General features: G+C 44.7%; 1 protein-coding gene across 2 annotated transcripts in view; it reads left to right on the top strand.

The window, feature by feature from the left end:
* Positions 1-26,748, top strand: part of LOC147465866 (NOL1/NOP2/sun family protein) — a 48,600-nt gene extending 21,852 nt beyond the window's left edge. The window contains exons 8-13 of one of the 2 annotated variants that reach the window (XR_015189527.1): positions 877-1,150; positions 1,225-1,436; positions 1,522-1,622; positions 2,763-2,860; positions 25,666-25,747; positions 25,974-26,030. Coding sequence is in view for 1 of the 2 variants with exons in the window: in XM_086522503.1 (XP_086378629.1) it covers positions 877-1,150; positions 1,225-1,436; positions 1,522-1,622; positions 25,666-25,747; positions 25,974-26,032; positions 26,108-26,216 (837 nt within the window). In the remaining variant the exon portion in view is untranslated. Of the gene's footprint in view, positions 1-876; positions 1,151-1,224; positions 1,437-1,521; positions 1,623-2,762; positions 2,861-25,665; positions 25,748-25,973; positions 26,033-26,107 lie in introns of those variants that run through there. The other variant, XM_086522503.1, reaches the window with a different exon arrangement.
* Positions 26,749-27,581: the final 833 nt, after the last annotated feature.

Below are 27,581 nucleotides of genomic sequence, written 5' to 3'. Positions count from 1 at the left end.
TCGGTCTTTCTTTTCTTCCTTCCTTCCAAGGGTAACCTTGAGTCAAGCAAGCATCAGAGTCGCTGAGAAACTTCTTTTGATAGCAAGGGATGTGCCTCATCATTTGGCTTCAATCAAAGATCTTTGGTTATGCATGTTGGGAGTTTTTTAAAAACAACAAACCGTAATTGATGCCATGGTATTGTCGACGGCTCATAATATTCCAATTGTTAATCTTTTCCCTTGTGCGACATTTATTATAAAACTGATAAAATGGCATTTATCGACATGGTACTCAAGTGCAACATCATCCAATGCTGTTACACTGATTCTTTGGTGGCCCCTCTTATAAGTAGCAGAATTGTGAGAAGATCAGAGGTTTCTTTGATTTCAGTCACTTGTTGCCACGCATGAATAAGGAAGTAGTGGCAGTAACAATACCACCTGCTGCCAATAGTTGTCATTTTAGAAACAAGAATGTTGAATACCTTTTCTCCGACTTGGTCTTGTGCCATCTATAAGTCAATTCTTCCACTCCTTTTACGAGAAGGCACCATTTAGCTTTTTGAAAACAGCATATAAGTGATACAGAAGAAGCCACATGGTTGCAAAATCGGTCTTGAACAGCTTCTTACTTTACGAAGGTTCGTAAGCGCCCTTATGTTTCTTGGGCACCTTCCGGATAAGATAACAGGGTGATCTTCGCTTGCCAAATTGTAATTACTAAAGGGCTTGTCCAACAAATTCTTTTGTGTGGTTCTTCATGGCTCAACATGAGCTAGAATGTGCTCTCACATAGGCTGGGTATTTGGATTTGTGATTGGAAAACTTAGGTGTATTGAATGTTGCTGTTTAACTATGGAGTTGGTTTTTAAAGCGTGAGTCGCACTCTTCCAGGTTATGGATATCAAGAAGCTGACCGAGGAGATGAAAATCACCTGTGTTCATTCATATAAACTTGATGCTCTCAAGGCTGTACAAGCGGAACAAAAAAATTCCGAGTGCTTAACAACTAGAGAGTGCTTTGTCAATGAAGAGACTGTTGAGTGTACGACACCAGAAGTGTTGCTCTTTCATGAGACTAATGGTGGTAATCCTGGTCTGGCACAAAATAGTAAGACTTGTCGCGTTACAGATTACTGTCTGGATATTCCAAGGGGTTCACCAGATCGTAAGTTGAGTGATGTTGTGCTTTCTTTTATGATATGCACAAATATTTGCTAATCAAGTCTTGGTTTGGGGCAGGCGAGGTAGCTGAGAGAAAGCATTACCTAAGCAATGCTAAAGCCATAAAAGAGGAAAGGAAATTGAAGAGTAGGCTTAAAGAGGCTAAAAAATATCAAGACCATGTCACAGTGAGCCATGTAAAGGGATTTCTACCACATACTTTTGACAGGGTTCTATTAGATCCCCCTTGCTCTGCATTAGGATTAAGGCCGCGGCTATTTGCGGGACTGGTATGTCATTGGTTACTTTCTTGTTTTGTTACATCCACTTCATACTAGTAAACCTTAAACCTCAATTGATTTTTTGCTCAATTAGGAGACAATAGAAGGTCTGAGGCGGCATGCAATCTATCAAAAGAGGCTATTTGACCAAGCCGTGCAGCTTTGCCGGCCCGGGGGTATCATTGTATATTCAACGTAAGTCCTAGCGTTTCTCTGCAGCCTGTTTTCACTTGTTTCAGTCTTGTAGTGGAAGGCTACTTCATTTTGGCTTGCTACTCTTTTTGTCTTCAAGCATCATGTGTTCTGTGTTCTTGCAATTAATGTATGCCAGATATGCAACAGCTAGTTACGCGGCCGAGTTTGTCTGAACTCCTTTGTGTCTTATCACAGCTTTTTGAGGTCTTGCGAAGTATATGCCTCAACTCACTAAGCTAACCACCTAGGCCCTTCAAAAGTAACAAAAGGTGATCAAAGCAAGAAGCATTGTGCAATTCCATCTATAACATGGACAGATGGGCTCTTTAAAGTTTAGACATTGAAGCAGCTAGTAACCTTTGCACAAATGTAGCAGATTGTGGATCATTTGCGGTGGATGGATGCCAATAATTATGCTATAGGTGCCTTACTTTATCAGGACAGAAGGCTTTTTAAAGCTGTAAGGTTCCGGATCTGTTGATGTGGTGTTTTACACAAGAGGATTTGATGGCGAAAACGTGGTCGTTAGGTGTTACACTCCGGGGCAAAAGTAACACATAGCCTAGGATAAATGCAACATGTTGGTCCAGTTCCTAGGTCAAATACATCAATAGGATGTGATATACGGGTCTCACAATACCCTAAAATTATGTGCATGCACATGTGCACATTTGTGCAATTTTGGAGGAAGTTATTTGACACGCACTTCAAGATTTAGGGCGACACACTTAAAAGGATTTTCTCCAGCGAACTTTGAGGCTAGTGCACTAAAATCAAGGGCTGCTTGTCTTCACTCATTGTGCCCCCACTGACTAGGGAATTGGAGGTCTAGCTCTCACACACAAGAGTGGTGGTGACTCCAGGTCCAAAACCCCTGTAAAACGGCCCTTCTCCCCATTTTTTCCAAATCTGCTAGCACTCGCCTATCAGCATTTTTGGCAGCCAGCGACCCCTCTCCACCCATGGCATTTCCAGCCCAAGTCACCCTTTGCTCCCCTAGCATTTGTGAGCAGGTTATCCCCCTCTTGCATCAGCCCTTACCGGGACATTGGAGGCACCCTTCTGCGCTGCAGATTCAGCCCATTAGCAGCCTCATCTAGCGTCAAGAATTTGACCAAATTTGCTGTGTTTCTGCATCAGGTCTACGTTTTTGCAGCCAACATTCAGCTCTTGAATCCTCTGACAGTGGGTGTGCTAATCAGCCAGATCTTCTCAGTGGGGGCTGTCACAAGACTGTGGTAACCACTATATATATTTGTCGGTTTCTTTCCCTTGATTTTTATTAAATTTTTTGTAATGTGCAGCGGAAGTGAATGATGGTGTATGGCTCATGATGAGTGATCAGTGGGTGCTCAAGGTGCCTTTTACTGACGGGAAGGGAGAGCCTTCCTTGACTTAATGAGAGAATGTGCGATGACCAAAACAACGAGTGGAATGCAAACTATGAGTGAGAGTGCAAGAGAGTGCTAGAGAGAGAAATGAAATGTTATGTTAACGTCTTCAAAGGCCATAGTGACCTATGAGACCAGAAAGTTACAATGTGGTGGATTTGATACAAAGTCAGAGTAACAAGATGACAAAAATGAAATGACAAATGACAAAATAAGATACTATGGAATCCTAAACTGCTAGGTGTGAACTAAGCAGCTAGCTAGGATAGCTAGATCACAAGAGATCCAGCATCGGTCGCTAGCGGATCTCATCAATCTCCTCCATGGAGAGAGAGAGAGAGAGAGAGAGAGAGAGAGAGAGAGAGAGAGAGAGAGAGAGAGAAATGAAATGAAATGTTATATTAACGTCTTCAAAAGGCCAAAATGACCTATGAGACCAATCAGTTACAAAATAGTGAATCTAATACCATGTCTGGGTACAAAAGAACTAGAAAAGAACTAGAAGTGGAACAAAATACTACTACTACTACTACAATCTAAAACTACGTGGGTGTAGCAGCTGATACAATAGGTACCCGGTAAACTGGATGTAACAGTGTGTGAAACAAAGATGGAAGAAATGGTGAGGATCCATCCTCATCTGCACTCTGGATGTCGAGAGAGTATGGCTCGAATCTTCTGTTGTAGTCTTCGTCGATGCTGTGTAGCTCCTCTCCTCGGTCGCGGTCGTCTGTATCTCTGTAGCTCCAATGCTCGGTCGATGAGAGTGCCAGTAGTGGTCGAATGAGAGAGAAGAGAGAGAGAGAGAGAGAGAGAGAGAGAGAGAGAGAGAGAGAGAGAGAGCTATCACAAGAGATCCAGCATCGGTCGCTAGCGGATCTCATCAATCTCCTCCATGGAGAGAGAGAGAGAGAGAGAGAGAGAGAGAGAGAGAGAGAGAGAGAGGAGAGAGAGAAGAGAGAGAGAGAGAGAGAGAGGAGAGAGAGAAATGAAATGAAATGTTATATTAACGTCTTCAAAAGGCCAAAATGACCTATGAGACCAATCAGTTACAAAATAGTGAATCTAATACCATGTCTGGGTACAAAAGAACTAGAAAAGAACTAGAAGTGGAACAAAATACTACTACTACTACTACAATCTAAAACTACGTGGGTGTAGCAGCTGATACAATAGGTACCCGGTAAACTGGATGTAACAGTGTGTGAAACAAAGATGGAAGAAATGGTGAGGATCCATCCTCATCTGCACTCTGGATGTCGAGAGAGTATGGCTCGAATCTTCTGTTGTAGTCTCCGTCGATGCTGTGTAGCTCCTCTCCTCGGTCGCGGTCGTCTGTATCTCTGTAGCTCCAATGCTCGGTCGATGAGAGTGCCAGTAGTGGTCGAATGAGTGTGGGACGAGCTCTGCAATGGTGGCTGCTCCTCTGGCTGTCCCATATCTAGTGAAAAGAAATCTGTAATGTGTCTCTGGGACTGCCTCTCTCTAGCTCTCCCCAGTAAAGTGTCTCTATACCCGTGTAACTCAAGCAGATATAGTCCAAGACATCTCTGATCCTCATAACTCATGACCCTAGATAGAGGACCAAAACCCTCTCTGAATAAGCAGTGGAAACGCCCCCGTATCTCATAGAACACTGTGCAATGACATATGTAGTGCAACTCTGTCTCTGGCTCTCTCTGGCATAATCGGCATATCCTGCTGTCTGCTGGTATCCCTCTGAATCTACCAGTCTCAATCTCGAGCTGATGTGAGGATGTGCGTATCTGACCAATGGCACAACGCAAACTATGAGACATATGTGTGTCCATGTAGCTGGGTCGAATCACAAACCCATCTCCTGTGAGGTGGAGAAGATGCTCTCTATAGAAAGCCATCTTCGTGCTCAACTCCTGAGGCGGCTCTATCCATGTCCTCCTGGTGTCGAGCTGGATTAGGTCCTGACGAATGAGTCTAGTGATCTCCACCCGTGTAAGAGACAGCGAGGGTGCCTGAAGAGAATACTGGAAAGGGGGCAACCTGTCCATGGTGAAGCCATGCGTCTGAAACCATGAAGTCATCTGTGCATACCAGCATGAAGTGTCCCCCTGTAGAGCTAACTGTCTGGAAGACTCAAGGGCCAGTCTAGCATATCTGTCTCTAGTAGTATCCCATAGGCTGTGCACAAAAGGACACTGATCTGGTAAGCGCCTCAATCTCCATGGGGGGGGCAGCTAGCTCTGCTCGAATGATCGCGTGAGGTACGGAGGCCTTGGCTCTAATCAATCGGGAGATCATAGATACCAAGGGCCTCTCCATACGTCTCCAACCATCCTGGCCTACAGAAGGTCCCCATACCTGTACCCCATACATCATAGCTGAGGCTACTAAAGTATCAAAGAGCCATAACTTTGTCCGAGGTTCCTGAACTGAACCTGCGAACACATCCTCTCCAAGCCTCCCAAGGCCGCATAAGCTCTGGTCAGTCTAGTCTCTGCTGCTCTCCCCAAAGAAAACCTCGGCCCAGTGAAGACTATCCCAAGGTAAGTGTATGCATCTGTATACTCCACAATCTCTTGACCATACGTGAAGGTCGGTGCCGATCTCCTGATCCACTGCGGTGTGGTGTTAAACACCATGACCTTGGTTTTACCAAGGTTTACAGACAATCCACTATCCTCTGCAAAACTGTGTAATGCATCGAACTGTCGCTGCATACCCTCTGGTAAGTCAAAGATCAAGACAATATCATCAGCATATAACAACAATGGGATCCACGTCCCTGCCAGCTGGGCACCTCTATCACCCTCTCTGTCAATGTAATCAGACACCTCATCAACATACATACCAAATAGAGTAGGAGACAATGGGCAACCCTGTTTCACCCCGATAGTGGAGTGAACTAAGTCAGATATCCCCTCTGGGGTGCGTACATGTCCCATCACTGATCTGTATAAAGCCATAATCCCCCAAATCAACACTGTGGGCACCCCCATCTCCTGCAGTCTGCGCATCAGTCGAGCTCTCGGTACCATGTCAAATGCTTTGCGGAAATCCACAAAGCTACAATAAATCCGTCACCCATGTGACCTGCCCTCCTCAATGATAGCTCTGAGTGTCAGAATATGGTCAAGAGTGGAGAAACCCCTCCTGAAACCTGCCTGTCCCTTTGCCCGTACACCCTCACCCTCTGCCCAGTTACTCAACTGCTGCTCAATAATGGATGCATACAATCGTGCCAGTGTGTGTCCAACCATAATAGTGCGGTAATTTCCAGGGTCTGTAGGATCACCTGCCTTGAATATAGGCACAATAGTAGACAACCTCCAAGTCTCAGGTAATCCCTCACACATGGCACGATTGAACAACACTGCAAGAACCTCCATCAGCATATCCCTAGCATGTATAAAGTGCTCCGCTACTAGACCGTCATGATCGTAAGCCCTCCTGGTCCTCATCCTGTCAATGGCTCTCTTTACCATCTCAGTGGTAAAGAAGGTGCTCGTAGGTGGACATGGCTCTGTAGGATCTGGAAGGGGAGAGAGAGAGAGAGAGAGAGAGAGAGAGAGATGAATGAAATGAAATGTTATGTTAACGTCTTCAAAAGGCCAAAGTGACCTATGAGACCAGAAAGTTACAATGCTGTGTCTCTGATACATAGTCAAACTGACAAAAAAAAAAGTTAAATTAGGATAACAAAATATAAATACTCCGGAATCCTAAACTAAGCTGATAGGCGTGAAAGTCTGAAATGTGTGAACTAAGCAGTACAATAAGTAGACAATATGGGAGGGAAGTAGAGATTCATCTTCATCTGCGCTCTGGTCGACGAAAAAGTATGGCTCGAATCCTTTGCTGTAGCCTCCTTCGGAATTGTGTAGCTCCTCTTCTCCATCAGGGTCGTCTAGATCTCCCTAGCTCCAATGCTCGGTCTATGAGAATGCTAGTAGTGCTGACAGACCTCTCCAGTGTTGGCTGTTCCTCTGTCTGTTCTTCTGGGTGCACATTATCCAGTGTAAAGAAATCTGTGATATGTCTCTGGGGTTCTCTCTCCTTAGCTCTCCTCAGTAAAGTTTCTCTATGCCTGTGTAACTCGAGTAGATATAGCCCAAGACATCTCTGATCCTCATAACTCATGACCCTAGATAGAGGCCCAAAACCTTTTCTGAATAGACAATGAAAGCGGCCTCGTATCTCATAGTACACTGTGCAATGACATATGTAATGTACCTCTGTCTCTAGCTCTAGATGGAGTCCCTCTGAATCTGCCAGTCTCAATCTCGAGCTGATGCAAGGACGTGCGTATCTGGCCAATGGCACAACGTAAACCATGAGAAAGATGCGTGTCCATATAGCTAGGTCGAATCACAAACCCATCCCCCGTGAGGTGGAGAAGATGCTCTCTACAGAAAGCCATCTTTGTGCCCAACTCTTGTATTGGCTCTATGTGAGAGAGAGAGAGAGAGAGAGAGAGAGAGAGAGAGAGAGAGAGAGAGAGAGAGAGAGAGAGAGAGAGAGAGAGAGAGAGAGAGAGAGAGAGAGAGAGAGAGAGAGAGAGAGAGAGAGAGAGAGAGAGAGAGAGAGAGAGAGAGAGAGAGAGAGAGAGAGAGAGAGAGAGAGAAATGAAAGAAATGTTATATTAACGACTTCAGGCCAAAGTGACCTATGAGACCAGAAAGTTACACTGTTGTATCTATACAAAGTCAGAGTATGACAAAAATGAAATGACAAATGTCACAATAAAATACTATGGAATCCTAAACTACTAGGTGTGAACTAAGCAGTTAGCTGGGATAGCTAGATCACAAGAGATCCAGCATCGCTCGTTGGCGGATCTCATCAATCTCCTCCATGGTCAGTAGTCTGACCGGGCGTCGTGCATGTCGAGCCAAAGTGATCCGAATCCTCTGATGCAGCCTCCGTCGATGCTGTGTAGTCCTCCGCAGTCGTGGGCGTCTGAATCTTCCCAGCTCAGTCGCTCGGTCGATCAGTGTGCCTCTGGTGTGAGGCGACGAGCTCTGCTGTGGTAGTAACTCCTCCGGGTGTCCAGTGGCAACTCTAAAGAAATCTGTGATCTGTCTCTGGGACTGGCTAGCCTCTCCTCTCATCAGGCTCTCTCTGTGTCTGCGTAGCTCGAGCAAAAACAAACCCTTGCAAGCATCTCTGATCCTCGTACTGCATGACTCTGGAGAATGGTCCAAAGCCCTCTCTGAACAAGCAATGGAAGCGGCCTCGTATCTCGTAGTAGACGGGGCAGTGGCATGTGTAGTGCAACTCTGTCTCAGGCTCGATGTCACACAGGGGGCATGTCCTAGCCTCTGCTGGTACTCCGATGTATCTCCCAATCTCGATCCGCAGCTGGTGTGAAGATGTACGTATCTGGCCGATAGCGCATCGTATCCCATGAGACAAGTGGGTGTCCATGTATCTGGGCCTCGTCACAAAACCATCAACCGTAAGCTGGAGGAGATGCTCTTTGTAGAAAGCCATCTTCGTGCCCAACTCTTGTGCTGGTTGTATCCACACACACACACACACACACACACACACACACACACACACAGAGAGAGAGAGAGAGAGAGAGAGAGAGAGAGAGAGATGAAATGAAATGAAATGTTATATTAACGTCTCCAAGAGGCCGAAATGACCTATGAGACCAAAAAGTTACAATTGGTGAATCTGATACCATGTCTGAGTACGGAAATTACAAAGTTACAAAGAATTATCACTAAGACACTAAAGCACTAAGGAGAAAGGAAATAGGCAGGGGAGGGGGGGGGGGGGGGGGGGGGTTGTGGGTTCAGATGAAATCTCTCATCGGTCGTTGTCGGATATCATCGACCTCCTCCATGGTCAGTACTCTGGTTGGGCGTCTTGCATGTTGAGCTAGAGTGATCTGTATCTTCTGTTGCAACCTTCGTCGGTAGTGGGAGACCCCCTGTGGTCGTGGACGTCTGGATTTGCCAAGCTCAGTGGCTCGGTCAAGCAGTGTACCCCTAGTATGAGTGAGCTCTGAGATCTGATGTAATGACTGCTCCGTTGGCTCTCCTCTGGCGAGTGTAAAGAAATTTGTGATTCGTCTCTGAGGCTGCCTTTCCCTTGATGTCCTCAGCAAGCTCTCCCTAAGTCTACGCAGCTCTAGCAGGAACAATTTGAGACGACTCCAGAAAAAGTCTGAAATCTTCTCTGAACAGGCAGTGGAAGTGGCCGCGTATCTCATAGTATGTCGGACAGTGACATGTGTAGTGCAGCTCTGTCTCTGGCTCTAAGTTACATAGGTGACATATCCTGGCTCCTGTCGGCACCCCTGGAAATCGGTCGGTCTCGATCTGGAGCTGATGTGAGGATGTGCGTATCTGTCCGATAGCACATCTTATCCCATGAGATAAGCGTGTATCCATGTATGCAGGCCTAGTTACAGAGCCGTCCTCCGTGAGTTGGAGAAGATGCTCTCTGTAGCAGGTCATCTTCGTGCCCAACTCCTGTGTCGGCTGTATCCTTGTGCTCCTGGTATTTAGTTCAATCAGATCCTGACGTATGAGTCTGGTGATCTCTGTCCGTGTGAGAGACAGGGAGGGTGCATCTAGGGAGTATTGAAGCGGAGGTAATCTATCCATGCGACTAAAACCATGCTGTCATTTGTCCATACCAACATGCTGTATCGCCTTGTAGAGCTAGTTGTCGAGATGACTCAAGGGCAAGCTGAGCGTATCTGTCCCTCGGGAGATCCCATAGACCGTGCATAAAGGATACTGATCTCGTCAATGCCTCCACCACGAGGGGGGGGGCGGCTAGCTCGGCTTGGATAATCTCATGTGGTATTGAGGCCTCGAGCGATCATAGAGACCAGAGGCCTCTCCATACATCTCCATCCATCAGTGTTGCCAGATCTCCCATGGTGGTCTACTGAGGGTCCCCATACCTGAACTCCATAGAGCATAGCTGGAGTCACCAGAATGTCAAAAAGCCAAAGCATTGTTCGCGGTTCCTGAAACTGAACTTGCGAACACATCCTCTCCAGTCCGCCCAAAGCTGCATATGCTCTTGTCAGTCTAGTCTCTGATGCTCTCCTTAGTGAAAACAGCAGTCCACCAAAGACTACTCCAAGATAAGTATATGTATCTGTGTACTCCACAGTCTCCTGGCCATACATAAATGTGGGTGCCGACCTCCTGACCCACTCTGGTGTGGTGTTAAACACCATAACCTTGGTTTTCCCCAGATTGACAAACAATCCACTGTCACGAGCAAATGTATGCAGAGCATCCAAATGACACTGCATCCCCTCTGGAGAGTCAGAAATCAGCACAATATCATCAGCGTATAGTAACAACGGAATCCATGTCCCTGCTAGCTGTGCCCCCATGCCCCCCTGACGCTCTACATAGTCTGAAAACTCATCCACATACATCCCAAAAAGAGTCGAGGATAGGGGCATCCCTGCTTTACTCCAATAGTGGAGTGGACCATGTCAGACATTCCCTCAGTGGTGCGTACCTGCCCCATCACTGTCCTATATAGAGCCAGAGTACCCCATATCAGCTCTGTAGGCACACCCATGTCCTGTAGTCTGCGTATAATTCTGGCTCTCAACATTGTGTCAAAAGCTTTGCGGAAATCCACAAAGCTACAATAGATCCTCTTGCCATGGTGTCTACCCTCCTCAATAATAGCTCTGAGTGTCAGAATCTGGTCAAGAGTGGAGAAACCTCTCCTGAAACCTGCTTGCCGTGGTGCTCTTATGCCCTCTCGCTCTGCCCATCTACTCAGCTCCTGCTCAAGAACGGATGCATACAACCTAGCTAATGTGTGACCAACCATGATGGTGCGATAATTCACGGGAATCATGGGATCTCCTGACTTGAAAATAGGCACAATCGTAGACACACTCCAAGTCTCCGGGAAGCCTTCATACATGGCTCGATTGAACATTATAGCCAGGAAATCTGCAAGCATATCTCTGGCATGGAGGAAGTGTTCTGCTACCAGACCATCATGATCATGTGCCCTCCTTGTCTTCATCCTATCAATGGCTTTCTTTACCTTCTCTGCAATAAAGAACATGTCTCCGGGCATGTCTCTAGTGGGTTCGCCAGAGGCGGTTGCCTTGATGCTGTGTAGAGAGATGGCATGTCTCAGTGGAGGTGATCGCTGGTGGTGGTGAGTGCTCGTGGAACAGCCTCCATGCTTCGCCTGAGTCGTGACTTATAAATAGTTGATATAGATCCCGCTCTAGCTGAGATAGATGGGTCCTTTTCTTTCGTCGCACTAGGCGGCGAAAGATATTCCGTGACTGTCTATGTGTGGTAATACCCATGAGCACTTCCCTCTGTAGTTTGATCCTCGTCTCTCTGCACTCCTCATCATACCAACTGTTCTGGGGCATGCTCCCAGATCGCCTCCGTGTAGGCTGGCTATGGGGGTATGCCTCTGATGCTGCATCATGGAGCGTCTCTATCAGTATCTGAGTGAGTTCGTCTAGTGGCCGTCCCGGCTCCTGGGTGCATAGCTACCTGTATATCTCATCCATATACTCAGAATCCGTCTCCCTCATGAAGGTATGCTGAGTGTGTGTGGGGACCTCTCCTAATGGAGCTGTGCTGAACTGAAAGGTCAGGGTGAAAGACACGATAGCATGATCAATTGCTACTCCAACTGGCCTAGTGCCCACCATGAAATCCTGAAATGGAACGAGTCCTGGCTGGGCCATAACATAATCCACTGTGCTGGCACCATGTCAGTGTGGAAAGCAAGTAAAACCTCCTGCTGTGGAAAATCTTTGTAGGCCATTCACAATGGCCAATCTGTGTGCGGTTCCCATATCTATCAAGTATCTGCCATATTCAGTGTATTCCTCATCTTGTGATAGTCTGGACAGACCCATCTCTGTGACGTCGAGCTCCTTAAGCATTTCTTCAGAAGTATCATAAAATATTGTCTGGTGGTGGGCAGTCCTAGCATTGAAATCCCCTAGTATGATAATGTCATCATCCTTGGAAAACTCCCATATATCATTATCCAAAATAGCAAAGGGGGATTGTCCTCTAGGTGATGCATATACTGACGTATTAGGAGGAAAGTAACAAAAAGCTATGTAGAGGTATCTACCCGTCTCTGCCTTGAGCCTCACCCACATGTACCTAGCTTGTTCATCCTTGCGTGCTATTTATATCAGTGGCTGCAGTTCCTCCTTGAATAGAACTGCCACTCCCCCTGAGCCCCGTCCTCGATGCTCCGATCTGGTCTCCTGTCTGCATGGTGTCTCCCATCTATATGCGCTCACCTGTGGCATGGATTGTCCGGGTGCTTAGAGAGAGAAGAGAGGACACCAAATGGGGTTCCAAACCCCCCTCCAAGGGCAAGGGCCCCCCTCTCTAGCAATAGAGAGGTATTTGCTTTAGATTGTACAATGCTTCTAGATGTTGTGGTACTTGATGACGACGACGGCGACGATGATGATGACAATGACGATGACGATGACGACGACGACGACGACAATGGGCTGAACTCTGAAAACGCTAAGATCTCTTGCTGTGGATCTGCTACCTTCCATGCTTGCAAGGGCTAAGAATGCAAAACGCTGACTGACTAGAGGCTGAAAACAGAAAACGCTGGCTGATCTGGGCTGAATCTGCAAAATGTTGGCTGGTTTGTTTTGAAAACTAAAAACGCTAGGCTGATCTGGGTGTTGGGGTCGTGACGGCGAGGATCTGCAAAACAGGTGCTACAGGTTCTCGCGAGGCTAAGTTCTTCTTGCTGAAAACGCTGGTCTTCTCTTGAGAAAAACGCTAAAGATCTTGAGGTCTGTAAAACGCTGATGCTTGCTGAACCTCCTTGTGCCTTCTACCTCTTTTGCTTCTACTAAGCTCCCTAGCCTTCCTTATATAGATGCATCCAATTGGGTCGAGCAGTGCAAGAGGACGCCTCCACAATTTAATCGACAAAAAGTCACTGATTAAATAAGTGACTATAAAAGGTGGTTCACATGCGATCGCAAACTGGGTCATGCGGTGGAACATGCTCATGTTGGGTACTAGGTACTGATGCTAATGATTCTGGGTTGTGCAATCAGAAGGTATGCAGCTACTGAGTGCTTAGACATGCACGGCCCGTGTACAAGCTCACAAGGGTGCCAGAACACTACCTAGGCTACCTAAACCATAGTTACCAGGGAACGGATTGGACAGAGCCTCGAACGTCGGAACGACGTTCCGGCCGGTTGCAATTGCCGGGAATGTCCCGGAATGGACGAGCGTTCCGACAGGCCGGACAAAACTGCAACGGGCAAGAACGGCCGGAACAGCAGCAACGGCTAGAAAAAATCCCCCCATTCCTTCACAAATGGAATAAGCCTCAAGGCTCTCTCTCCCTTGCTCTCAAGCTCTACCCTCGCCGCTCGGGCCTCAAGTTCTCAAGCCACGATTGAGGAGAGGGGCTACGCAGCATCGATGGAGACTACAGCAGAGGATTCGAGCCATACTCTCTCAATATCCAGAGTGCAGATGAGGATGGATTCTAGTAGTAGTATCTAGTTCATTTGTACCTAGACATGGTATTAGATTCACCATTTTGTAAGAGATTGGTCTCATAGGTCATTCTGGCCTTTTGAAGACGTTAATATAATATTTCATTTCATTTCATTTCCCTTGGGCTTGCCCTCAAGCTCTCTCTCCCTTGGTCTCAAGAGGTGAAGCCTCTCTCTCAAGCTCTCATGGAGTCAAGCCTCTCTCTCTCAAGCTCTCTCTCAATGTCATAAAATATAATATCTAACTTGACCAAATGATTTTCTCATATTAAACTGATCATTTATTTTGGGAGAATAAACGGGAACAAGAGTTAGAATAGAGACATGTGCTTCTAGACCTATCTCAACACGGAACCAAAAGGAGAGATGATTGCATCTCAATAGGGGTCCAAAAGGAGATGGTCTATCAAAGAGCAATGTGCAATAAGTGCTTCTAAACTTACCTCAGCAAGGGACCAAGAGAAGAGATGGTTACATCTCAATAAGGGTCCAAAAGGAGGTAGTCTATCAAAGAGCAATGTGCATTTAATGAAGCTTAAAAGACCTTCGGGTTAGCTTCATTAAAGACCTCCAATAGTTAGTGTTAAAAGTCCTTTGACCTTAGGCAAGCTAGGGTTGAGCTTGAGGTGAGAACCCGACCTAAGCTTGAGGTGCTTGTCGTGCTTGATGACTAAGGTGCTTGAGGTGCTTGTCATGCTTGATTACTAAGGTACTTGAGGTGCTTGTCATACTTAATGGGCGGTAAGGTGCTCGAGTAAAACAAACTTAATGAGGAAGGTGCTTGAGAAGCTTCCCATACATGGGGCGTAAGGTGCCTGAGTCAAAAAGAGACCCTACAAACTTAATGAGGAAGGTGCTTGAGAAGCTTCCTATGCATGAAAGTCTTAAAGTTAGGAGATCTTTGACTTAACTTTCCACTCACCCAAAGGGCACATGGGACACATGTCAGCCTCTCCCTATGCTTAGCCACACGGTGTGTTTGAATGCTATTGGTTGGGCTAAAGAGGGATCCAATGAGCTTCTAGTTCCATCCGACAAATATCTAGATATTTTCAAGCTCTCTCTCTCTAAAAGGTAAGGAGGACACTTGTCCAAAGACTACCCATGTACTTGAATGCATGTGATTGGCTAGGGGGGAGAGGGGTCCAATGAGCTTGAAACATGTGTAAAAGCTACAACTCGCCCCAAGCAAGCAAGGGGGGTGCTAGGGCCTGGGGGGATATACACCACACACGCACTCATTTTGTGGATCCATTCTCACTTGGTGAAATTGAGGAACTCCACCTTCTTCTTTAAGCTTGTGAGAAGTGAGAGCCTACACCAACACTCTTGGCTATGGAATTCAAATCCAACCAAGATCCATGCTTCAATGCTTAAGCTTGCCATCTTCTCCATCTTCATTACTAATGCTATTATGTATGCTAGAAGAAGAGTGATGATAAGTGAGGAATTATTTCTTTCTCCTATGGAATGTTTCTTCTTCCACTTCCCTATCCTCATTTCCCGCTAGCTCTCTCCACCTTCGAAGGTATTTGAGGCCTTTTGACTGAGGCTTGGGATAGTTAATGCTTTCTACAAAGTTTATGTTATGTTTGTGATGCATGAAGCTTTCATCTTCATTGCATCACCTAGGTCACAAGGAACACAAAGATTGTATTGTACGAAGTCTCTCTTGATGGGAGAAACTATAATACAAATGCCTATTGGAGGGGGGACCGGCTCCGTATGAATCCGGTCCTCAACTATTGTCATGTTCTCTAAACTCTCTCTCTCTCTTGCAAAAGTATTGTTCATGCCAAGTTAACTAAGTACCATGTTTATGTTGCTACCATCAATTAAGTTCACCCGCTATGCTCACAAAGTAATCTCACAAAAGTGCTTTATCTAATTTCCTAATTCCCCTACTCTCAAAGTTCATAGGCCATTTTCATTACATTGGTATCAGAGCATTTGGTTTCTCTTTTTCTTGCTTAAGAAGAGAGGTCCTTAAGTAGCCTATTAATGGTTGATTTTGTTAATTATATCAAGGTAAGTGGGATTGGGATCTATTATCGGTTTTGTTGAGCCCACTATGTGGGATATGGTGCACACCTCGTGAGCTTTGGTTTTAATAATTGAGTCTTTTTAGACTTGCCTACGGCTTTACCATTATTGAGCCATAAGAAGTCTGAAAGGAGCTATCCCTCGGTAATTTCGCTATGTTAGACTCACTCCACTACTCTATAATTAACCAATTCGAGCCGTGGATGTAGATACTTAAAGTGCCTATTTTCAAAGGCTAAGAGGAGTAGCAACTAAGGTTTTGAATTGCCAAAGCATACACTAAGTAAATACCTAAGTTTAATTAACATGGCTGAAATAACCAAGAGAGTAGAATGAACATTGATAACTTTGATTTTGACATGAAGGTGCTAATGATGATGCCCCCATGTTTGTTAATTATCTTGTCACTAGGTTGCAACAAGCTATGGGCAACTCCGCTTTGCAAGCCAAAGTTACTCAACAACTTCGTGCTTATGGGATTGGAGAAGAAGGAGAGAGAGCTTAAGAGGCGTCTTGATGAGACCCCCAAAAGAAGACTCTCTTCCATACGAGAGGCGGAATCCAAAGATCAAGAAAGTAATGAATCCCTAAATTTCTCCGAAGATGTGGCTCCACGAAGAAGGCGGACTAAACGATCGCCAACTCCTCCCAAGAGGAAACGGTTAACCCATAGTCCTTTTCCTCGTCACTTCAAAAAGGAAGAGAGGAAACAAAGGAAGAAAAGGACAAGAAAGAGGTCACCCTCTTCTCCTTCTTCTTGACCTTCCTCCTCTACCGATGAAAGCTATGGCTATTCTCGTAGAGAAAACAAGAGGGGAGGACATCGCAAATCTTACCCTGCATGCCGAAGGTCACAAAAGCTCAAGAAGCTCAAAGAGGGAGGAAAGAGCATCTCTTTTCTCACCTATGATGGCACCTTTGGTGCTACTAACAAAGTATTGGCCTTCATCCAACAATTTGATGGGCCTTTGGAGACAAGGTCTTCACGCAGTCCTCCAAGCTACGCCATGTAGCTATGCACTTCCAAAAAAAAATCGGCTCGTCAATGGTGTTGTAGCCTTCATTGCAACGACGAAGCCCCAAAGACATGGAAAACTCTACGAGTTTCCATCATGAAGCAATTTCTTGCAAGCGATGCAAAGGACAAAGTGCTCACCGAATGGTGGAGTTTGAATCTTCTCTCCCATGAGTCTATCCACAAATATGTGGACAAGTTTTGGGATTTATATCTCAAGGCTATTGCCTTTCAAAAGATAGACTTCGCCGAGCAAAAGCAACAATTCTGTGCGGGATTACCCAAAGAGATGGCCGAGTATGTCAACTCTCAACAGCCTAGTTCTATCACCAAAGTAATCCATCACACCATGGTTGCTTCGCGTATCAATTTCCAACAAGGGGCTAGACAAAATGTCAAGCCCATGGAAAATAAAGACAAAAGTAATGCAAAGGGGAAAACCAATGCCCAAAATTCTTACCAAGGCTATTCCAACAAAAACAACAACAATCGGTCCCCTTAACAATCGGTCCAAGGAGAAGGGAGGTTACAAAGGTAAATATAAACTCTCTCCTAAAGAGCTAGAAGCTTTTCATAAGGAATACAAATGTTTTAAGTGTGGGGAGCAAGGCCATGCTTATCGTCCTTGCCCCAAGAGAATTGCCCGCAATGAGACTCCTAGAGCCTCTATGTTTGAAGCTTCAAAAGAGGATGCTCATTGCCAAGGATTTCTCCTTTCCCTATGCTTGGGGAAAGATGCAAGAGCATGATGCCTTTATTTTGTTTCAACTCACAACTTCATATCCACGGAGTTGACCACCAAGCTAGGCATACAAGCCCACGAGATGGGAGATGCATTGAAAGCCAATGGAGCTATCAAGGGACAAGACGTCTCAGTTACTTCCTTAATTGGAAAATTAAGGCTTCATGTCCAAAGCTATGTGGACAAAAAGGATTTCTTCATCTCCCCTCTCAAACATGAGAATGTTATCGTTGGGGCACCATGGTTTAACCGCATGGCTTCCAACATGAATTTCCTTGAAAGAAGAATCTACTTCACCTACAGGGAAAAGAGCATGTACATGGATGCTAATGAGTCGGGGAACACCATATCCTTGTAATAAAGGGAATCAAGAGGAACTAGAGTTGTCTAATTTCCTAAAATGGATCCCAAGATGTTTTCATTGATGACATCCCTCGTGAGCTACCTCTAAAATGAGGGATGATGACCATGCAATTGAGCTCCTACTAGGAAGCTCAGTGTCTAACAAGCCTCTTTATGGAGTTTCACAAGCTCAACAAGAGGAGATCATGAGGCAAGTGTATGAATTTGTGGAAAAAGGGATGGTGAGGTTTAGCTCCTCTTCATTTTGTTCACCATTTCTTTTAGTGCAAAAGAAAGACGACACATATCACATGTGTGTCGACTATAGAGCACTAAATAAGATCACTATCAAAAATAGATTTCCCATGTGTAAACTCTTTATCTTTTTTAGAGTGATCTGCATACATCCGTGCTCATGCATGAGTGAATCATGTGCATTGTGCAATAAGGCATACTTGTGAAAAGGGAACATATAAAGACAGTGACGAAAATACAAGAGATCGTCACGAATGAGAAACTCAAACAATGCGTACTGACTAAGCATGGAAAGGCAAAATACTTCTTGAATGGGTTCTTTGGACCTCGACTCGAGAGCCAAGATCGGTCTTGCGTGACTGATCGTAACTACAATGAGGTTAGCTTTACTAGGCACAGAATCATTCAAACCACCAAATTGCTCACAAGACTGGAACCATCTAGCTAGACGATCATCCCAAGGTGTACTTGGTACAGACTGGAGCAACTTGAAGACTTCATGATCCTGATGAAAAATCACATCGCTGTGATGCATAAAATGTGTGTCGTGCTTCGGAGAAGACATGACAGCAAGAGAGTTCTTTTCATGCAATGACTCATGCTTTTCTAGACTGTGGGACTGTGTACTGAGAGAGACAATCATACTACGTGTCTTATCCTCTTTCGAATCATGAGAGTGAGAGACTAGTGGCAAAGACGGAATGTTCTTGTCATAGCGAAGGGCCACGGGAAGTGCTCCTTCAACTATGAGGGAGAGAGTGTTTTCTTTCCAATCAATGTGTGGATTATAACATTTAAACCACTTGATGCCAAAAATATCACATCCTTTGAGAGGAGAAACCACAAATCTACGACGAAAACCGACATTGTGAACTAACACTGTCACATCAGGACATTCATGTGTAAAAGAAGAGTGCATGCCAGAAGCAGAAGCAAAACTAGAGATCACAATGGGATCTACGGGAAGAGCTTCTAAACGTGAGCTTTTCACTAGAGTCACTAATCACATCATGCAGACTACCTAAATCAAACAAGATCACAATGCGTGTACTATTCACATGACCATAACACTGCATGAGAGACTCATCTACATGATCATGAGAAACTTCGGACACATTAGTGTTCTCACTGAGTGCATTCACAGATGATGTGGATTCTGTGGGTTCTTTAGGTGCTTCTGTAGGACAATCTCGTTTAATGTGACGTTTAGTGTGACACTTAAAACATCTTTTGTCTTGGGCATATTCGGCTCGTTCTGCAAGAGTTAACCTACCTCCTAAAATTTCTTGAGCAGGTTTTTCATCAGGCATCAACTTAGGGGTGTCCTGAGTTTTAGCCTTTCCTTCATCATCATTGTGAGAAATTGTGCTTGAGGTGTAGAAGAAGATTGAGAAGAAGAATTATCGTCATGCTTACCAATGGTCTTACCCTGCTTACCATTCGGTTGGTCTTGAGAAGTACTCGACTTGTTCTCTTTCGGCTTGTCTTTGTTATGCTTCATTTCTTATGCTAAGGCGATTCTGACGGCGTCATTATAGTCCTTAGGGCTGAAAACTTGCACATCAAACTTGATGTACTCGTCTAAGCCAAAGAGGAAAGCCTCCTTGCGATCCTCATCCGACTTATGCAATTGAAGGCCATTCTGCAAAATACGGTTAGAAAAGACATAACAGGAGATCCATTTTGCTTAAGACCACTCTAATATCAAGGTATTGCGGTGGCATGAGACGAGCCTTGAGCTTGTCTTGGAAGTCGACCCAACTGAAAGAGAGGGGTATGCCTTCCTTGGCACTCTCAAGATGCTCAGCCAACTGTGACTCTTGCCAAGCTTGATACCAATTAATGGTATCATTTGCTAGATACATGGCAACAGTCAACACTTTATTGTTGCTTGTTTTCTTGTTAGTCGCAAAGTTAGCATTAAATTGATGCAACCAAGAATGAAGCACAAATGCATCCATCTTCCCATCATACTTACTAAACGTCAACTTCTCAATGACTGGATTGTTGGAATCTTTGCCTCTACTTGATATGATGAGTGATCAGTGGGTGCTCAAGGTTCTTTTTACTGACGGGAAGGGAGAGCCTTCCTTGACTTAATGAGAGAATGTGCGATAAGCAAAACAACGAGAGTGGAATGCAAACTGTGAGTGAGAGTGCAAGAGAGTGCTAGAGAGAGAGAGAGAGAGAGAGAGAGAGAGAGAGAGAGAGAGAGAGAGAGAGAGAGAGATGTCGTGTGCGAGAAATCATTTCTGGGGATCCCATTTCAAAGTACTTCTCTCATTAAGTCATTTAGTAGAATATTGTCAACCCATTAATATCGCTGAAACCCAAAGGGAAATCAGTGACTCTATTCCATCGAGGTAATTTGTGACACAGGAGTGGAGTAACTCCCCTCTTGTGCAGTCTCGCCTACACCTGATTCAACCCGCTAATTTGTGGGAACTCTTGGAATAGCCACAGCTAGACCAAAAGCGTCGAGGTAAAGTTCCAAATCTGAGGAGTATCTGCTAGGTCCTCCTCCATTCAATTCGCATTCAATGCCGGATGGTTCTTAACTAAGAACCACCGTTCATTTTACCTTTCTCTTTTCTATCTTGGAAAGTCAGTATCTGTTTCTGAACGAGTATCTTCTCGCTCTTTTTCAATTCACGTTCATTCGGGAGCTGTCACTGCTCCAGAGTCATCATCATCTCATCCTTAATCGTGCTATATGCTCACAAATAACAGGTTGTTCCATAAAACTTTGGTTTCATCGAAAAATCAAAATCTTCTTCCAAAAGTCTTATTTCATAAATTCATACAGCAAAATAATGCTAATTCATCCATAATGTTCTATCTAAAATTTGTTCTGGAACAAGTATCTCCTCGTTCCGTTGTATTTCCATTCTGTCAGTCATCCTTGTTCTTGTGCCTTGTTGGGGCACCGTGCAACGATATGTCCTTGTTCTCCACATCCAAAACACTTTCCTGCTTTGAAATATTGATCTTTCCGGTCTTCTGTCAACCAAGATCGTGTATCTTTCTGTTCTTCTGTCAGTCGAGTTTGTGTATCTGTTTGTCGTCTGTTTTTGTTCTGACTTGTCAAAGGTTCATCTGGTGGGTAAGTCAAGTTACCCGAATGCATAGCGAATCTCCGCTTAGCATGTCCCATCAATTGTTGAATGGACTTTGACTTCTTCTCAAGGCAGTAGTCTTGAATTTCTTTGGGGAGTCCACCCTCTCAATCTGCTCCTTAAAACTGATCTTCTTGAAAGAAGACGTCGGAAGGAAAGTATCCCAAAATCTTTCACAGTAATCATCCAAAGTGTGACCTCTGATCATCCGAAGATGGTTCCAATCAGTTCTCGCATCTCGTTCATAATCTTGAGTGAGCCAATAGGAAATAAAGAGTTTCTTGAATTTCAGTCACTCTGTCGGAGCTTCTTTCCGTAACAAAAGATTGGACTACCATGTTCGTGCATTACCTTTCAGAAAGGATGCTGCCCGTCTAATCTTGGAGTGCTCTGTATAGCGGCCTCCAAAAAATGCTATGTCAAATTGTTGGATAAAGGCTAAAGCCTTAGGAGCATCTCGAACTTTACTGCTTGTCCACCCTCTTTGAATTCCTTGGCCTTCTTGCCCTTGTCGTCGAGAAAATCATACTGATTAGCTCTGTAAAAGTGCTTCCTTTTTTAATAAAACATAAAATCCACTCGTCAGTTCTTGCCCTTTATGTCCTCATCACTTGAGTCAGAAAAGGATGAGCTATCCGAGTTGTCAGAAGAAGATGAGGACGAACTAAACAATGCTTCAAAACATATACGCTACTTCTGTTTTCTTGCTTTCTCAAATAGGATTTTCAGCCCTAGTAACCAGGGAAGTCAATTCTCTTGTTACGTTTCTTCAATTGCTTCTCCTTTGACCCAAATGGTTGGTTGACTCGTTTTTCGACAATGTCCTCGAGTTCATCTTCAGTAAACATCCTTGGGACAGGAGGTTTCTTGATTGCCGGTTTTATTGGTGACTCAATGGCTTTCTGCCAATGAGTATGCACTTCATCCATCAGGTGCAGGGTCAAAAGTTTGGCATATTGTGGATCCTTGGCAAACTGAAGCATCTGCTTTGCGCACTCGTCAACTTACTGTTGACGTTGCATCTCCATGAGTTGATATTACGAAGGCCGAGGTGGCCCGTACTCATTCTTTGATAATCCGCTTGAATTTTCCTTACTGCCTCCCACTTCGGAGGTGGCAGATGGAATTGTCTAATTCTTTTTAGAATCCATATGTGCCGTGAGGAGAAGGTCGTATTTTCCGGTAGAAGAGAACTCGGCCGTGCTCTGATACCACTGTCACCGACTTGGGCACCCCAAGTCTAGAATCTGTTGCAACACAAGAAAGAGATTCACTAAAAAATACTTCACAACTTTAAATCACATTTCAATTCGAAACGACATGGCCCAATGTAGTTCCATGCCCAAAGGTATTGGCCCCAAACCTGGCAAGGTCAAAGGTTTTTTCACATGCTAAAAAAAGTGTTGTTTGAAATGGATGGTATCTGTTTTAAACCTATCTTGGTAGTGATTTCAATTGTTTGACTCTGTTTAATACTGGTTTCATTGATTGGTAATTTACTCCCGGGTGGAGTAGTGAGAAACGGGATGTCCGGGGAGCATTTGGTTGTATGCTTGAACCTCCAAGCGACGCAGGCTGCAGTCTAGGGAGCGTTTGGTTGTACTAGTCCTGTGAACTCATCTTTTTAGGTTATTTGCGAGGGGAGTGACGAGGTAGTCGTTGAGTAGCTTCATACCGCAGACCGTTTGTCTCGGGAGAGTGCTCAGCGGCGCTGTTCGTTGTGTCTTGTAACATGCATATGTGAGCATTTGTGTTGCATTATGATGTGTCCACCACTGAATAAGATTTTTTTGGGAAGCCAACGACCCAGGAAATCAAGAGCTTCGATTTGGAATGAGAAAACGGATTGTCCCTTGGAATGTCCCTCATTAATTTTTGAGCTAACTTAAGTTGTTTTGAAGATATGTTGTAATCGCAGACGATTACTTTCTTTCAAGAAGGGGGGATGTCACAAACTACTGACGTGCCAAGCCACTGAAGAACAGAGCCAACGTGCAGATCCCGACCAAGAAGCCTAAACCCTAGAAGCAGCAGAAGGAGCAAAAGAAGTTTCACCAACTTGCAAACTTTGGCCGAGTGTGGCCTAATTTTAAAGAAGAGTTCCCATAAATTTACAGGACCCAGAGTGTGGCCTAATTTTAAAGAAGAGTTCCCAGAGGACCTAAAGGCATTAAAATAAAGCACGACCAACACACATAGAGATTTGCGTAGCAGCTGATGATGTGGCAGTAGTACGGATACTCCACAAATTGCGCTCACATGCTGACGTGGTAGCGTGTACGGATTTCCGCGATTTACATTGCTGACGTGGCAGTTGTACGGATTTTCCGCAAAACGCGCTGCTTGTTTTTGGGCGCCCGCTTTTGAGCCAGTTGCTTTTGAGTTTCAAGCTTTTCATGTAAACTGCTTTTCAAGGCCAAGGGCCTTTATATAAGTGCAGAGGGCTCAGTCTCTGGCACTCTTCCAAATGAAGGTGCAGAGCGCGAGTACTGGCATTGTATTGAGTTCAAGTAATATAAAGAAATACCGAAAGGGGCGCCAAGGTTTGGGGTCAGTACTCTCTGGGATGGAATTCCGTCACTCGCGTGTGCTCCATCTCTCTCTTTCAGTTCAATTGTTGTTTGAAGTGCTTAAAGTTGTTCAGTCTGTTCTTTTCCGTTGGCACGTGGTGCTCCTCCCCATTATCGTGGGTGTAGGTGATCATAGCTTTAATGGAAAGCTTGCCTTCTCTGTTGTCTCATGTAGCGCGATGATTTTCTCTCGTGCATCCCTCTCTTCTCTTTTCACATAGGGTAATGCCCCTCTAGTTGGGCTTCTTTGCTGACCATGTACAGTTCTGGGGGTTTTATGCGCGTTTGCCAAGGCAAGAGCCTTCTGTACAAGAACTGGATTAGCTAATTGCTAATCCCCACAGATACGCACAGTTCCATCGTGAAGAATTGCGAAAACCGAGAGTTTTCTCGCATGAAAATTCATCCAATTCAAAGGGGAATTGTCCCATTGTGTGCGGGAGCTTTTGGACGTGTTTGCTCCGCTGAAAATAATGCGAAACAGAAAATTACAGCCTGCTGTGTTTTTCTGCAGGTTTAGGGTTTTGCACCTTAACTACAAGGTAACTCCAGGGGAGCCTCGAGAAAGCCTTGGGTGCTTATACAGGACAACTAGAGAGATTTCCCGCGATGAATCTTAAGTGACCCTACAGGTGTAGGAGCTCGAGGGATACCCACACGAGTGATCGGCACATGAATTAGAGCGCAAAACAGAGAATTACCGAATACTGAAAGGGGCGCCATGGAGATGCAGAGCAGTGGTGCTAGCGTTGTATTGAGTTGTCGCAATATAAAGAATACCGAAAGGGGCGCCATGGTTTGGGGTCAGAGTTCTCTTGGGGTGGAACTCCGCCACTCCATGTGTGTGTGCCGTGTTTCTCTTTCAGTTCAGTTGGTTTGAAGCGCCTAAAGTCTATTTAGTCTATTCTTTTCCGTTGGCACGTGGTGCCCTCCCATTACATAGATGCATTACAGAGCTATGCACAGAGTAGAGATTTGTCTGTGAAGGTGATGATAGTTAACACCAATGTTAGGAAGTGGCGGAGTATGTAGAGTCTTGCACATATCTGGAGACTGGGAGTCATTTTCTCAGGACCCTCTTTCTCTATGAGAGAGGCAGCAGTTTGGAGATCGACACGAGGATATGCAGCCCTTGCATAGTTGCAGCACATGTGCTCATTGGTCTACTTCGTACCCCGAGAGCAGCGGGTAAACCAGCTATGGGACTTAAAGCCAGAGGCTGAGGAGCTCTACATATGTTGATGCCAAGTATATTGGCAGATTTTGGGACGATTTCATTCTCTCTTTACAGAGGGATTCAGGCCTTTGTCCAAGGCAATGGACTACGCTTACTATTTATGCCATGCTTGTTGGAGCTTCACAGGCCGAGACATGCTTCACTACGGAGTTCTTCACACCCTAACAGAGTCAGGAAATGGATTTCTTATAGAGCAGCAGCTCTTAACAAGACCCTAGGACACGGAGTTGCAGAGATTAGTAGACCTCGACAGCCTCCTATCTCTAGCAAACCACGTGACTAACATAAGAGCAGTTCCTACGAGGTTCTGTATAGAGGGAGATTGACGCCATGATGCAGCAACCCATCAGAGTTCATGTGATGGTCTTATAATTTATTCTTCCTGTTTGGACAAGCAGCGAAGTTAAGGTCGCGTATTGTCAATTTTTGAACTTTGTACTACTTTGGTTATGTTTTGCCTCTCGTAGGTAGGTTCGTAGTAGTATTCAATTCTAGTATTTAGCTTACATTAGGATTTCAGATGTTTCAAGTTTTAGTCAAGTAAGCTTGATTTGCTTACGCCTGTACAATGGTTGTGTAATCAAGGCTACTCCAGCATGGGCATCATGTAGGGCAGGAACTGCTCTCTATTATGAGCTGGTACTCTACTCTTGGCTAGTTGCCACCCCCAGAGTTGGAACTTTCTTTCCTTTTGGAAGAGATGGTCTTAGTGCTTTTATGTGCTGGAACAGAGCATGTGATTCATATATGAATAAGAGGACCTGGTTGCATTTCTGGTTGTCTAGTCTCAGATCTTGGGGATGCTTCTTACTCATAGTCTCTCTCCAGATGTACAATTAATCCGGGAGAGAATGAGGCTGTGGTGCGGTATGCATTGGATACCTACGGTTGTCTATCGCTTATACATCAGGTATGCTCGAGTCCATTTCTTCTGTGTTGCCTCCTTGAGATGTTTGGCGCCTGTGAACCTTCTAAGTGGTGCCTTGATATTTGGATAGTATAATGCCACATGGGCATAATCACATGTAAAGTGAATGAGAGGCTGTTTATTTTACGCCAAGTAGTCATCACCAGTCACATTGGACCAGCAAATCGTGAAATCAAGCTAAGTATGAGATGCTGTTACTTTTGTGCAGAGTCCCTACTTGGGTGAGCCTGGCCTGATTGGAACGTTGGATGATGGCGTATCTTGCAAGTAAGTAATACAGCTATGACTCACTGGTGTTTTGATGTCTAGTTTGTCCTTCATATTGTGACTATTAACATCCAGGAAACTGCTCAAGGAAGAAGAGAAGTATCTAGTTCAAAGGTTTGATCCATCAGGGCCTTTGGATACCATCGGATTTTTCATCGCAAAATTTCAAGTGAACCCGAGCTGAAGAGTTTGACTTTAGGTGAGAATCTCCTTCTTGAGTGCACCACTATCTGCGAGAAGTACCTTGAAATCAAGGGGATACCTCAGGCCTCGATGTGCAGGTTTGGCATCCAAGAATTTGATTAATTCCTCTTTCGATTTCCTACTTAGCTTCACTGCCAAGGCCTTAAGAGCAAAAGTAGCCCTACCACAGAGCAACAGGGATACTTTTTCACAGAATTTCTAAAGCCTAATCAAGTGACGTTCATCAAATCGAAGCAGTTTTAGGTGTGGTTTTTGAGTGAGAACAGCAAGTAGTAGGTGCCCTCAATTCATTTCAAATGAAGAATGCATTGAAAGCTTTAAAGATGTAAAGTAGAAAGTGCGTTGAAACGTTAGGAAGTCCTGGCGATCACTATTTGGAAGGTCAAACGACAACAAATTAACTGTATACATGAGAGGGCTTCATATGCCCTCCGTGCTAATGCCCTCTCTCTCTCTCTCTCTCTCTCTCTCTCTCTCTGTGGTTCTTCAATTGAAAAACCATTTTTGGCCCAGGCAATGCTACAAAATCCTGTTTTTCTAATTTTTGGACTGTTTCTACTCTACTCCTTAGGGTCCACATGCTTTGCTCAAGGTTGTTCTGATTGGGTGTGTGTGGGAGCTTAAAAGTTCTCTTCTCCTTTCTGTGTGTGTGTTTGTGTGTGTGTGTGTGTGTGTGTGAGAGAGAGAGAGAGAGAGAGAGAGAGACCCTTTCTATCACCCAAGTCTGTTGGATTGGTTACCCCATTTCCTTTTCAGTCACATAAGGATAAATATTTAATGACATCAGAACAATTTTAAGAGACCTTAAGATTTTCCCAACGAGTCTTCAACTCAAGACATCTTATTCTCGATGTATGCTTTAATTTTTGAGACTACATAACCATCCAAAGGAAGCTTTGATGGTTGAGCACTCTTTTTACTGTTAGACTTGACTTCTTGCACAATCACATGATGCCATGGGGGGTCAGATAAAGTGCATATGTGGTAAGTCCTTGTGGCGTTTAGTAGGACGCCTTCCACATTTTCTCGTGGAATCGCAAGAGAGTTGCATCCTTTTATGGTATTGAGAAAAGTTTTAAATTTTAAGAGTAGATTGGAGATTCAACAATCAAGTTTCATTGTTATTTTGAATTTTTGGAGATTTTATAGTTCTTCATGAGTATGATGGTACCTCAATTTTGCAGAGGTGTAGGATGTTGGATTGATTAGCTCTATACATTACTTTGTTGCAAAGTGTGTTGGCATATTTATGTAGGTACCACTTTGCCAAGAGGCCAAAGTTATCCTTGCTATTCCATTGATTGTATCATTGATTAGCTCCATACATTACTTTGTTGTAGAGTGT

This window comes from Adiantum capillus-veneris, chromosome 1 (genome assembly GCF_014529385.1).
Source record: "Adiantum capillus-veneris isolate H3 chromosome 1, ASM1452938v2, whole genome shotgun sequence".
NCBI classification, from domain to species: domain Eukaryota; kingdom Viridiplantae; phylum Streptophyta; class Polypodiopsida; order Polypodiales; family Pteridaceae; genus Adiantum; species Adiantum capillus-veneris.
This window is presented reverse-complemented; position numbering and strand designations above follow the sequence as displayed.